The 11,726-nt window shown below is 49.1% G+C and overlaps 6 protein-coding genes across 6 annotated transcripts; 4 read left to right on the forward strand and 2 right to left on the reverse strand.

Annotated features, from left to right (window-relative positions):
* Positions 1 to 226: 226 nt before the first annotated feature.
* Positions 227 to 1,427, forward strand: HO133_005936 (uncharacterized protein; the record flags this gene model as incomplete). The annotated part of the gene is made up of 2 exons (XM_037296839.1): positions 227 to 493; positions 924 to 1,427. The coding sequence occupies 2 exons, from the start codon at positions 227 to 229 to the stop codon at positions 1,425 to 1,427; spliced, it is 771 nt and encodes a 256-aa protein (XP_037148020.1).
* A 1,200-nt stretch (positions 1,428 to 2,627) lies between these two features.
* HO133_005937 (uncharacterized protein) lies at positions 2,628 to 3,670 on the forward strand (the record flags this gene model as incomplete). The annotated part of the gene is made up of 3 exons (XM_037296840.1): positions 2,628 to 3,119; positions 3,169 to 3,596; positions 3,661 to 3,670. The coding sequence occupies 3 exons, from the start codon at positions 2,628 to 2,630 to the stop codon at positions 3,668 to 3,670; spliced, it is 930 nt and encodes a 309-aa protein (XP_037148021.1).
* Positions 3,671 to 4,520: 850 nt separating this feature from the next.
* HO133_005938 (uncharacterized protein) lies at positions 4,521 to 5,427 on the reverse strand (the record flags this gene model as incomplete). Its single annotated transcript, XM_037296841.1, has 4 exons — positions 4,521 to 4,967; positions 5,029 to 5,096; positions 5,147 to 5,183; positions 5,239 to 5,427. The coding sequence occupies 4 exons, from the start codon at positions 5,425 to 5,427 to the stop codon at positions 4,521 to 4,523; spliced, it is 741 nt and encodes a 246-aa protein (XP_037148022.1).
* Positions 5,428 to 7,833: 2,406 nt separating this feature from the next.
* On the forward strand, positions 7,834 to 9,215 carry HO133_005939 (uncharacterized protein; the record flags this gene model as incomplete). Its single annotated transcript, XM_037296842.1, has 7 exons — positions 7,834 to 7,846; positions 7,893 to 7,985; positions 8,037 to 8,181; positions 8,239 to 8,368; positions 8,515 to 8,572; positions 8,641 to 9,129; positions 9,193 to 9,215. 7 exons carry the CDS (start codon positions 7,834 to 7,836, stop codon positions 9,213 to 9,215), a joined length of 951 nt encoding a protein of 316 aa, XP_037148023.1.
* A 390-nt stretch (positions 9,216 to 9,605) lies between these two features.
* Positions 9,606 to 10,103, reverse strand: HO133_005940 (uncharacterized protein; the record flags this gene model as incomplete). Its single annotated transcript, XM_037296843.1, has 2 exons — positions 9,606 to 9,791; positions 9,927 to 10,103. 2 exons carry the CDS (start codon positions 10,101 to 10,103, stop codon positions 9,606 to 9,608), a joined length of 363 nt encoding a protein of 120 aa, XP_037148024.1.
* Positions 10,104 to 11,108: 1,005 nt separating this feature from the next.
* Positions 11,109 to 11,584, forward strand: HO133_005941 (uncharacterized protein; the record flags this gene model as incomplete). The annotated part of the gene is made up of 3 exons (XM_037296844.1): positions 11,109 to 11,142; positions 11,201 to 11,229; positions 11,282 to 11,584. 3 exons carry the CDS (start codon positions 11,109 to 11,111, stop codon positions 11,582 to 11,584), a joined length of 366 nt encoding a protein of 121 aa, XP_037148025.1.
* Between the last annotated feature and the right edge of the window lie 142 nt (positions 11,585 to 11,726).

Genomic DNA, 11,726 nt, shown 5'->3' on the forward strand with positions numbered 1-11,726 from the left:
CTCAAAGCGAGATTGGCTTCTCGGATCAAAGACGATGAACGCTTTATTTAGCACTCCGCGTTTTTGGAAGAAACCTTTGATAGCCCAAGAAACTATCTATATAGTCGCCTCTCCTCCGTTTTCTCTTGCATTAGCACTTCCGTCCCCATACTCAATTTTTCCTACCCTGAACCTATCCCCGAATCTGTCCAGAATCATCTTTTTGAACTCCTTAACGCTATCCACCATGACAACCCAAAACCGAGCCGCCCTAATGCTATCGAGCCTTAAAAAGACTATTATCGAAGTCTCTGGAAGCTACAGCAACCGAGGATCTGGCTACTACGATGCGCCTCCCGTCGAGGACAAAACACCTTTGGTTCAAGACCTGGAAGAGATGATTGTCTCACCGTTGACGACGAAGGACGAGAAGGTCGTGCTGATAGATACGTTGATGGTGGTGAGAGTGTTGCAGAGATTGAAGGAGGAGGAATGGTCGGACAGGTTGAAGGAGGTTTTTGAAAAGGGTGACAAGGAACACAGCCGGAGGAGGTGACTGTGTGGGAGTATATTCGGTCTGTCGTTATCGATAGAAAGTTTTCCAACATCGCTTTGAATCTTTTTTGGTAGCTTGGGAATAAACAACTTGTATTGAGAGCAGTATGTGACTTTACTGGGGGCGCCGGCTGTTGCCTCTTTGTGTGCCACTCGGAACCACGCGTAAGCCGATTGGCTCTGGTACAACGGTATGGATTGTATAACACAAATATCAACCACATCAATCAATGACCATAAGGTCTTCCCCTATGCACACAAGCGGATGAGATTGCGTTCATCATACACAGGCCAGCAAGCGCATCACCGCAAGCAACAACCCAGATTCAGAAGCCTGTATACTCCTCCAAAGCTACACTATTACAGCTCACTGAGTGGACGACCAGTAGCCAGCAACATCGAACATGGATGGGAAGGAAAGCCTCACGCAGAAATCTCGCAGAAGTGAAGCTGCTCACGTCGCTATCGCAATGTTGAAAGCAGCAATTATCCAAGCTTGCTACGAGAATCATTGGAGAGACGGAGCTTTCTGGAGTATCAGGCATTCCTCGTCGGACGTGGACAACGATCTGGAGCGACTGGAGGGGTCCATGAAGACCACCGAAGCTGAAAAGGCCATCTTCAAGGACACACGTTCGAAGGTTGCGGATATGCGCGCATACTTGGAAGGTCGTCCAACAAATCTGTCTAGTGTAGACGATTTGGACTGGGTAAAGAGATTGAAGAGTGTGTTCGAGAGCCAAGTCGGAGAGGTACTAGAAGCAGGGGAGGTGTCGACTGTGCAGAAGAATGGGCCTAATAGGAAGCCGGCGTTAAGCAGGAAAGGAGACGAGGATGATGGCTTCGAAAGTCAAAAGGTTTATGGTGGTTCGGGTGGCTCGCCGAAGTATTGATGTCGGAGAGACGGCCAACGATGATGTGGATGACTCGTATGCGCAGAAGCTTCTATGCAACCAGTAGACACACGCCTTTGTATCATCGGGCCTTGTTGTCTATGTTTAAAATCTCATGAACGAGGCTCGAATTTGAAAAGTAGGCGCTCCCATAGCCAGATTCCCACTGTACTCGTAACAGGTCGAAGCAGCTTCCAATAGATCCATAGTTGCAGTGGTCTAAGGCCCACTCAGTAAAGTAGGGTGTAGAATTTCTTCCTCGGAGCTTTGATGAAAGCGGTCAATTGGCGAGGGACCTTCCGTTTCGTCATCTTTGTAGATGAGTGTAGTCAGGTTGCCGGTGTTCGGGCTGGAGATTGTAAAGCAGCGACGAAGTCACGAACACTCTTTCTGTTGGGCAAGGGGAAAAGGGAAATAAATCAATTGGAGGACGAATAGTTGCTTCGCGTCTGGAGTAATAGACGCGCTCGACACGCTAGTTGGTTTAGCGGCAAAGTCTGCGGTCTCCCTCTCACTCTCTTGAAGTGGAGTCTGTTGACAGAAAATAGAGGAACCTCGCATGAGCTTTGCAATCCCTACTTGTGATGTAACGCCAACTGGCTCACCTATCTGTAAGGAGGTTTCCAAGAGTTAAGAAAGAGCACAGGCCGTGGTTGACCGAAATTTACCCCTCAACCGACAACCGCCCATCTCCTAACTTCCAAATGCCTCCTAAGCTCTTTCTTTCCTGCTCTTTCTTTCCTGCTCTTTCTTCCATTCTTAGTCCATCAAATGTCTCAGCAACGTGTTTATTGTGGTTGTTGTGGACTTTTGTGGTTCTGCACGGACGCATACACCAACGTTTCCTTATTGCATGGCTTCAAGCAGATTACACTGCTATTGGAAAGCTTCGCCGCTTGAAGCACACGCCAGTCGTCTTCCGAGTCCAAGGCCATAGGTTCCATTAGATGCTCTCAGCTGATTGGGGAGACTTGTGGCCTTTCCGACCTTGTTAGTGTTGGGACTTCGCGTGTCTGCGCTATCGCAAGGCCTATTCTTACCGATCACGCGCTTGAGCCGCGCTCATTGTATGGCGGCTTCACCAAGGCAATATGCGGGGGAAGCCACTATATAAGGTAAAGCGTTCTTCTACTTGTACTTTTCCATAAGTACCTTGCTAACAGAGATAACCACCTCTTGAAACTCACGTCAAGGCTCAAGATGTATCGATATGTTGCTCTCTCACTTGCAATGGCAGCTACTAGCATGGCGCAGATACCAACGAATCTCACGTTTCACGAGTTGACCACGCAATATTTACCATTCATCTCCCTCAACACCGCCTACATCTTCAATGATACAAGAGCCTCCCAGCAACTGGCTAACGCAGTAGACAATCCTGTGACTATTTTCTTGTCTCTCAATACTCCCTTTCAACAATTTGAAGCTACACCACCGCCAAGCGGTGCAGCCGGACAGATCGAAGCCGCCAGCGTAACAAGCGCAGCATTGAACAGCGATCTATTTCAGTATCTCCAACTGGATGGCCTCCATCGTTCTACGTCCTTTAACGGGACATCCTTCATGAGGACTCGCTTCAACGACACGCAGTATGAGCACGTCACTGCAGGACAGAATATCGAGGTGTTTCGCAACGAGACCGCGTTCTACGTTGGAACGGGCATTGGATTCAAGTCCAATGTCCTCATACCCGCACGTATCTCAATGAGCACAGTGAGGTCGCACCGCTGACAAGACACAGGATCTCGATTTTGCTGGTGGTATCATTCATATCGTAGATCACCCAATGGCGCCGCCATATTCCCTTGGAAACACTGGCACTGTCCTGAGCATCGATGCTATCGCAGGTATCATTCAAGCGAGCGAGAAAGGTCCTAGTCCTAGCTTCCTCCCCAATATTCAGAACTCTGGCGATGTCACAGTCTTTGCGCCCCAGAACTCAGCTCTTAACAATATTTCGATTGCCTCGCCTCAAATCGCCGGAAACTTCGTTGTTTCTGGACCGGTACTATACTCTACTGCCTTGACTGCTGGGACAAACTTTCTCACAACTGGAAAGACGAGGCTTTTCGTCACCACCAACGCAAATGGGGCAATCTTTGTCAATGGATCACGTATCATCGAATCTGACATACTCACTGCGAACGGTGTTGTGCACGTTATTGAGAGGTAAGAACCCTTCCCATGCAATAGCATTTGCAAAGACCACTCGCTAAGCTGAATATATCCGTAGTCCTTTTTAGCTCTACTAGGTCCCCAAAACAGCATTGAAGCGCACTATACAATCTGTGCTCAGTGGGTTATGCCAATGCGCAGAAGCATAGCGGCTAGTGGACCACTCAAATCCCGCAAAGGAGAACATGGCAAGGATAGCTAAATTTAGCGATGAAATCGGTTGAAGTGGCAATTGTTTAGGATCTGACGTTAAGATCAAGACTACTGGTGACGAGATGGAACAATATACTTGCACGGAGTTTAATTTTGCGAGGTAACCTCTGATTCAGGAAAGCAATACCCGACTATACATGGCCCTATGACATACTTGAACTTGAACGAAACTACCTACCCTTGCTTACTTGTATCTCTAGTTATTTCCAGTGAGATTCTTTTCCAAATTCCTTTTTCCAAATCCGTATCTACCTCATCTGAGCCAGAACTACCTCCCTTCCAACCTCCACTTGCAGCCTTTTCGATCCTTTCCCCTTGATAAGTATCATCACACTGAGCAATGGGATGAGACTTCCATGTTTCAGTTGCAAAAGCACTCAACCTTTGCTCAGCACTTGATCTGCCTGAGTCTCTTTTCTGAACCGAATGCATCTGGTATGACCCTGTGGCCTTTGATCGTCGCCAGGACAGGTAGTTGGATCCTGACTTCAGAGAAGTGAAGAGGAGGAACATAAGTGGTCGGAGGCAAGGTAGACACGCGGCAACGATACCTAAGCACACTTCGGCCTGTGACCAGATAGCGGCGCCAACGTCGGAGTCTGGTGGCCCAAATTAGTCAAATCAACTCGTCAAAAACGGAAGATTCGCACGTACACGTGAGGTCATCGGGCCCGACATAAATTAATTGTGGAAGTCTGATCAAATTCACCACGGCGATGCTGTTACCCGTAAGCCAAGGCACTTTTTTGCAGGGAGAAGTAGAACGCACAAGGACCCCAGAAGGAACATGCCGCTGACAGCAATCTTCTCCGGTCTAGTTATCTGGAGATTCCAGATCATAGGCAGCGGGAGTACGACGACATAGATATCCAAGACAAGGAAAAGAATGTCTTGGGCAATCCACATGACGTGTACATTGATGCAATGCCCTCCTACGATGGCTTTGTTCCAGGAATATGCAATGGGCGAGCATTGAAATATTGTGGGAAAGACTTGTGACACGCAGACTCCAACCGACAAACCAGCGCACACCAGCAGCGCAATCTTGAATCGAGCATCTCGGAGGGTGAAAACGCGAACATAGAATAGGAGGATCGAGAGCTGGATGATGCAGATGGCAATCGGAAAGACGAGTACGTTCGCATAAAGGGCCTGGGAAGATTACCCCGTCAGCTTGCATCAGCACCTTTCGTTGTAGATGGAATCGACTCACCTTCTCGAGAACGATGGCTTCATTCGGCGTGACTGTGATCAGGTGCCTTCCCAGCCCATTGTGACCGCCTAACCTTGAATCAGACTCCTACGCTCAAGCTATGAGTAGGAAGACTTACATATGACATTGGTCACGAACTCTCCCCAGGCAATGAGCTAGAGACTGATCAGCTCTCCGATCGCTTTTCGGCATTCGAGGCTGGATACAAACCAAGGCGATCACAATAGCCCAATCATCTGCCTTCAAACCAACTTTTGTGTGTACTCTGGTAATGAAGCGCGCAAGTACCAGCACTGTCGCTAAAGCTGAAAGTGCGGCAGTCGAACCGATGAGCTGGCCTGTCTTGCTTTGGTGGGCATGAGCAAGCTGGTATGCGGCTTCTGCTGAACTGATTGACATCTTGATATTGGGAGTTCAGAGAACGGGAGGAAAGCAGTAAACAAAATGAAGGGACGTGTCTGGGACGCTGATACATCAAACATGTTGCTGAACACGGCAAAGGACTGGCTAGGAAAAGGCCGCCACAGTTCGTCCCTCTCGCAACGTCGTCAATCGTCATCCCTAATCGTCATCCCTAATCGTCAAAATCCTCAGACAAGGCCAGCAAGCTTTCTCGCTACCATTCCACACTTCCACAAATCTCTAACACTGGATTTTCCCCTAGGTACATAGATCGTGCAGAAAGTTTGGCGTTAGGAGAATTAGGCGACCCGCTTCAGGTCCGCTTGAAGTGTTTCTCGAAAATGCTCTGGTCGCTTAACAGCCACAATCCTCCGCGCCGCACATGTTTTCGCGGAGTCTGAGACCATGACGATTGGCAGAAAGTGAATTGTTGCGACTCACTTGCACAGCTGGGTTCTGGAACATCCAACTGCGCGTAGATAGGCCTGCACTGTTTCAGACATCGAGGGTCGGCCAATCAATTCCCAGTCGACCTGAGCTTACGCAGACATTATACTAGCACTAGTATGAGATGCCATATAGACCTTTTCGATTTTTAGCTTCATACTTACATTGAACAAATGATCAGGATGTCAAGATCAGCTCCCGCACCAATGAGAGGTGGAAGGAATCGGGATTGATCTTTCAGCATTTACAGCGATCCCATATGGCCGAGTGATGCAACCGGCACCGATGATGATGCCCAAAGCCTAGACAGGAACGACGTTTGATACTAAGACATGCTAGCAAGCAGAACAGAGGAACTTTAAACAACTTGACTCCGGACAGTCCCCCTCCGACAGTCCCCCGTCTATACTAATACAACCTCCCGCGTACGATCTATACACTAAGCTTTAGGCCCTATCTAATTTAGGTGAGGGGCCGCGCCAGCCCTGTATACCGAATTAATTGATATATAAAGCTGTAGTTGACTATAAGGCTGTTTTGCATATAAAGTATGGTTCTAAATGACCATTTTGAAACAACTGGGGGTTTGGTCATATAAAGCTGGTATTTCTGAGAGGGTACAAAGATTACTTAGTCATCTATATAGCCAATCAAGTACCCACTCCAGTTACCCCAGTCTTACTATTTCAGCCTTTCCACACCCATTCTACACAAACGATCCAGCCATTCCACACCCATTCTACATATACTAGACTGTTATATCCACCATTCTTCGTCATCCTCACGTATCCAACTCGGGATCGTCCTTCATAGCCTCGTAGCAGGTAAATAGGTGGAGAAATACGTCCTTGCGCGTACTAATTTGGTAGATAACACGCTATCTATCCCCTAATTCTCAGCTTACTAACTAGCGGCGACAGCAGTAAAGCACTACTGGCATATAAGGCTGTTTTGCATATAAAATACGGTTCTATTGGTGAAAAAAACCTCCAACACCATATAAAGCTAGAGCTTTATATATCAATTAATTCGGTATTATATTGTGAGAAACTTTAAGTTCGGATATTGTTTAGTAACTCAGCTAAAAAAGACTGGTCTCGGGGGTGTCTGCGCTGAATAGCCAGATACCCCTATTTGGACCTAAATAGGGCCCCGTAGGGACGTCGCAGGGCCCCCGTGGGGGCTGCTGTTAATAATGCCTCCCCCTCTAGGGGGCTTGTTCTCGAGCTTCGAAGATAGTGCAAAAATCGCAATATTCCGGGGACTCTTTCCCCGAAGGATCCACGATTTTAAGGACAATATGCCTTGTGCTTCGGGGTTTACTCCCCCGAAGACTCCTAAATGCCCGCTCTTTGCGGGGCTTTTTGCCCACATGGGCTACCAAGTGAAAGGCCTATGGCCCCGCCTTCACGTCGGTATAATGTGGGAATGGGGCTGTATTCCGGGCCTGTGGCCCCGCCTTTAGCGCACATAAATCAAAGGCCTATTTTGGCCGGCCTGGGGGTTTCTTTCCCGGGCTCTGCTTGGGCTTTGCCCTGGGGCGTTCTACCCGAAATATCCTTATTGGAACAGAGCTGTTCTACCCGAAAAATCTCATTTGTATAGGGCGTCCTGCCCGAAATATTCGGCTTCGGGGCCCGCCTTCGACGTGACTTTTACCCGAGCGACCCTCTGAAAAAATCAAGTTTCTGATTTTTTGATGGGGGATCCAAGCGTCCTTAAACCCCCGACCCTCAACCGGCTATAGCTAATATCGCTCCGGGGTTCTATAACATTTTCTTAATTGTGGTTTTGGTTTTGTCGTAGTATCAGCCGTGGTCCGCCGTACTTACCCCACACGGCGGGGAACGCTCCGACGTCAGTTACTGATAAGAAGCTCTCGGAGCTGGGGAAGCATGGGAGACACCGCTGTAGAAGGCTCTCCGCGAGAGCTCATCATACGCCGCCGTCGCTGTCATGGCCCAGAAACGTAAGATTCGTCTCTCAACGGGTGTCCCGTCCGCTCATAATGGCAGAGGCACTCTGCTGCATATCCGTTGATATCGACGCTGTCGCCGGATGGCTGGGTTCATATGGTGGAGAAGACTCTACGAGTGATATATCAAGAGGTGTGTAAGTCCCTGATATACATGGGCAAGTAATACGCTGACTGGTCCAAGGTCTCTTCGCCGGTACGGTTGGAGTTCGCCGACTCCTGAAGTTATTTGCAAAATACGAAATCAAGACCACCTGGTTCATTCCTGGACACTCGCTGGAGACTTTCCCGGAGGAATGTGCAATGATAAGAGACGCAGGGCATGAGATGTATGGGAACAATACCACTTAGCGGAGGATTACGGTGCTGAATAGATTCCTTCGCAGAGGCCTCCACGGCTACTCGCATGAGAACCCCGTGAAGATGAATCTTGAACAGCAACACGCTATCTTGGATAAAACCTACAAAGACCTCACTAAGTTCTGCGGGAAGCCGCCACGAGGGAACGTAGCACCCGTAAGTTATCCTTCTCTGAGCAATTTCGTTCTGAACCTACTGCATTTCGAGTCGCGAGAATCGTCGCAGGAATGAAAGACTCCTAGGACCTGTCTCACGACTTGAGATCAGTCCAAAAGAGACATTCTGACTCTTCAAACATTTAGTGGTGGGAAGCGAGCCAGGAGGGTGCGGAATTGATGCTCAAGTACGGCGTAGAATACGGTCCGCACCCCGTGGCCCAGGAAATGGCTGTATATATCCTGAGATATCGTCTGCTCACACTATAAAAGATCACAGCTTCTCCCACCACGACTGCTTACCCTACTACCTCCGCACCGGCGACAAATGGACCCCAATCGACTACAGCAAACACCCCGACCACTGGATGAAGCCGCTGGAGAAGGGCCCTGACACTGGTCTCGTAGAAATCCCAGCCAACTGGTATCTTGACGACCTCCCCCCAATGATGTTTATCAAGAAGGCACCCAACTCCCACGGTTGGGTGAACCCAAAGGACGTCGAGGACCTATGGAGAGATCATTTCGATTTCTTTTACAGAGAATACGACGACTTTTGCTTCCCAGTGACCATCCATCCGGACGTCAGCGGCCATCCACACGTGATTTTCATGCTGGAGAGATTGATCGAGTATATTAGCAGCAAGCCGGGTGTCAAGTGGGTGAAGATGGAGGACATCTGTGATGATTTCAAGAGCAAGAACAAGCCTCCCAAGGGGGCTATGTTGCCTGCGGAGCATGGTGCAATTCTTGATGATCCGAGTAAGTATTCTGCTTATGCAGCCACCTTCTAGCGGCGAGAATTGAGTGCTAAGATAGTACTAGATATCCAACTTCAAAATACGTGAGGTAGCACTGCTGGCTTTGTATAGATGAGCACTAAGCATACCGCTCATCCTGCTCGTCTGGGCGTTTCACCTGGTCCATGTCAATGTGGGCAAATGCCAGAGGCTACCGTGGATTAACATCTCTCTATACCTTCCTCAGCATGTGATAATCTACGATATTTTCGTACAAGATTGCGCTGAAGACACAACATTTTGGCTTTTTGAAAGCCTGTGGCCCAGGTCATATGAACATGAGTCTTCATTTCGTTACCCATTATCTGTTCGTCACCTTCATAACATCAAGATCATTTCGCAGCAGACCCGTGGACGATTTTCATGACTGAAGAAGAGAAATATATAAGATAGAACCAAGGTTCTATCAACCCCTTCGCTACCACCACCTTATCTTGTCTAATCGCTCCAACGCGATTTCAGATCAGGACTCGCATACACCTTTATCATCTCCCTCTTTGCCCTCGCCGCCTCTTTCCTGCGTTCATCATCATCATGCGGTCTCCTGAGGTTTCCCCTTTTTACGTGAACATTGTAATACTTCAACGCCTCACGATTCCGTTCTCGCTCCGCTTCGTCACGTACCTGTTGCCCATAGCCTTCCGCCCTTTTTCGCCCCAGGTGTTCCGTGTAATGTGTTTTGAGTTTTGCCTTTTCATCGTCAGCTGCGTAATGCTTCAATGCCTGACGGTTTCGTTCGCGTTCTGCTGCATCGCGTACCTGTTGCGCATACGCTTCCTTGTCCTCCTGATGCCAACGGGGCCTACGCTCTCCTTTGTGTCGGTAGGGGATATAGCCTCCTTTTTTATCCCAGTCGTAGTAGGAGCTGGAGGGGTGGTGTTTGCGGCGGTGGTCGCTATTGGGGCCGCTGGATTCGCGGGATGCTGCGCAACCCATGATGACGATGAATACGTGGTATTTGGTTTGTGGTCGCTTGGAAGTTTGCCGGGTCTGAGATGTAAGGCTAAGGATTGCTTTCGTATATATATTTTTTGGATGCGATGGATTGATATAGTATGCAAGGCCTGAGGATGGTATTATGCAGGAAGGAGAGAATCCGAAAACATGGGGGAAGAGAGCTCGTGAGTGAAGGAAAAGCTGTGTCGTATACAAAGGAATGCAGTGGGTTTTTTTCAAAGGCCTTGTCGCACAATGTCAATTGTGCCATCTCCTGGTATGACAATGCCTTTCTCACTCGACCTTCATTGTAACGAACAAAGATTGCTTGAGACATATGATCACCTGCATTTTGGTAGAGTTTCACAGTGCAAGGCTTCAGGAGACCATAGAAGCTCATCTCGGATCTCTGAATCTGCGACCGCTGTCTCGTTTGCAAGAGCTTCGACCTATACGTCCTTTTCAACCCTTGATGACGCTCCGAGCCTGGATTCAGAGACCACAGCAGGCATTGTATGTTCTGTTGGAACCGCAGACGCAGTGACTGCTGCGTCCAACCTCGGGCTTGCTGGAGGTTGTGGACATGCGCAGAGTCGAGATTGATTTGACTATGCTCTGGAGGCTCTGATGAGGTGTTCAACAGAAGGGATTTTGCCGATGAAACTTGAAATTCTAAGCAAGTGGCGTGGAAGGTGGAGTGAAATTTCCCAGGTGAATCAGTCGTGACGCGCTTGCCCTTGATGCAGATCAAAACCATGGCTATCGCACAACACAACAGCTTGTATTGAAACGGAAGCTGCTCCCTGCTTTATCACATGGCCGGAACCCCCACTGTTGCCGTCCATCCATCATCCACCAGCATCTTCCACATAGGCTACTAACACTTCCTGGTCTCCCTTGACACGGTCCATGTAAGACAAGCCACCAGATTTGAAATACTTCACCCTATTCAAAGCTGACTCCCAACGCCCCACAGCTACCCACCTCACACGAAAATTTCTCAACATGGACTCCAGACCCTACCTCCAAGACCCTCGCCGTAAGTTTCTCTGCCGCCCGCAAGCTCCATACTTCGATGACTGATCGATGCCCAACAGTCAGCGCCGACTCTAAACGCAAATGCCGAGTTTGAATCCATCGCTCGAGCTAGGTGCCCACCCACCCTGTAACTCTCGCAGCTGTACGACACGGCTTCGAAGCGTCCTGGGAACAAAGATCCATTCCTTGCGCGGTGGAAGGGTATTTCGGACGCACAGACGCGGCTGGCGCTGGAGATGCACGCCGCGGTCTCCAAGTTCAAGAGTCTCGAGGCACAACTGGATGGCAGTGTGAGCAAATTCGAGGAACGGAAAGAGCAATATGACGTGGTAGTGGATGCGACGAGCCGCTGGGCTTTGGAGCAGCAGGAGGTACTTGCCATGGACCGGGTCAATACGTTCGTCGCGGAAGAGGAGGCTTTGATAGCTGCAGGGACTGCTTAGCTTCATGGGCAACTGCGGGGAGTATTTTGCTCGCAAGAGCTGCTGCTTTGCTTTTGGGGACAGATCTCAAGGATGGAGTCGATTTTGAAGAAAGCAACATCAATGGCCAGAATCCAAGCGCTGGCTGAGGCTCACTGAAAGA

This window comes from Letharia lupina, assembly GCF_014066315.1.
Source record: "Letharia lupina isolate WasteWater1 chromosome Unknown contig_22, whole genome shotgun sequence".
NCBI lineage: Eukaryota > Fungi > Ascomycota > Lecanoromycetes > Lecanorales > Parmeliaceae > Letharia > Letharia lupina.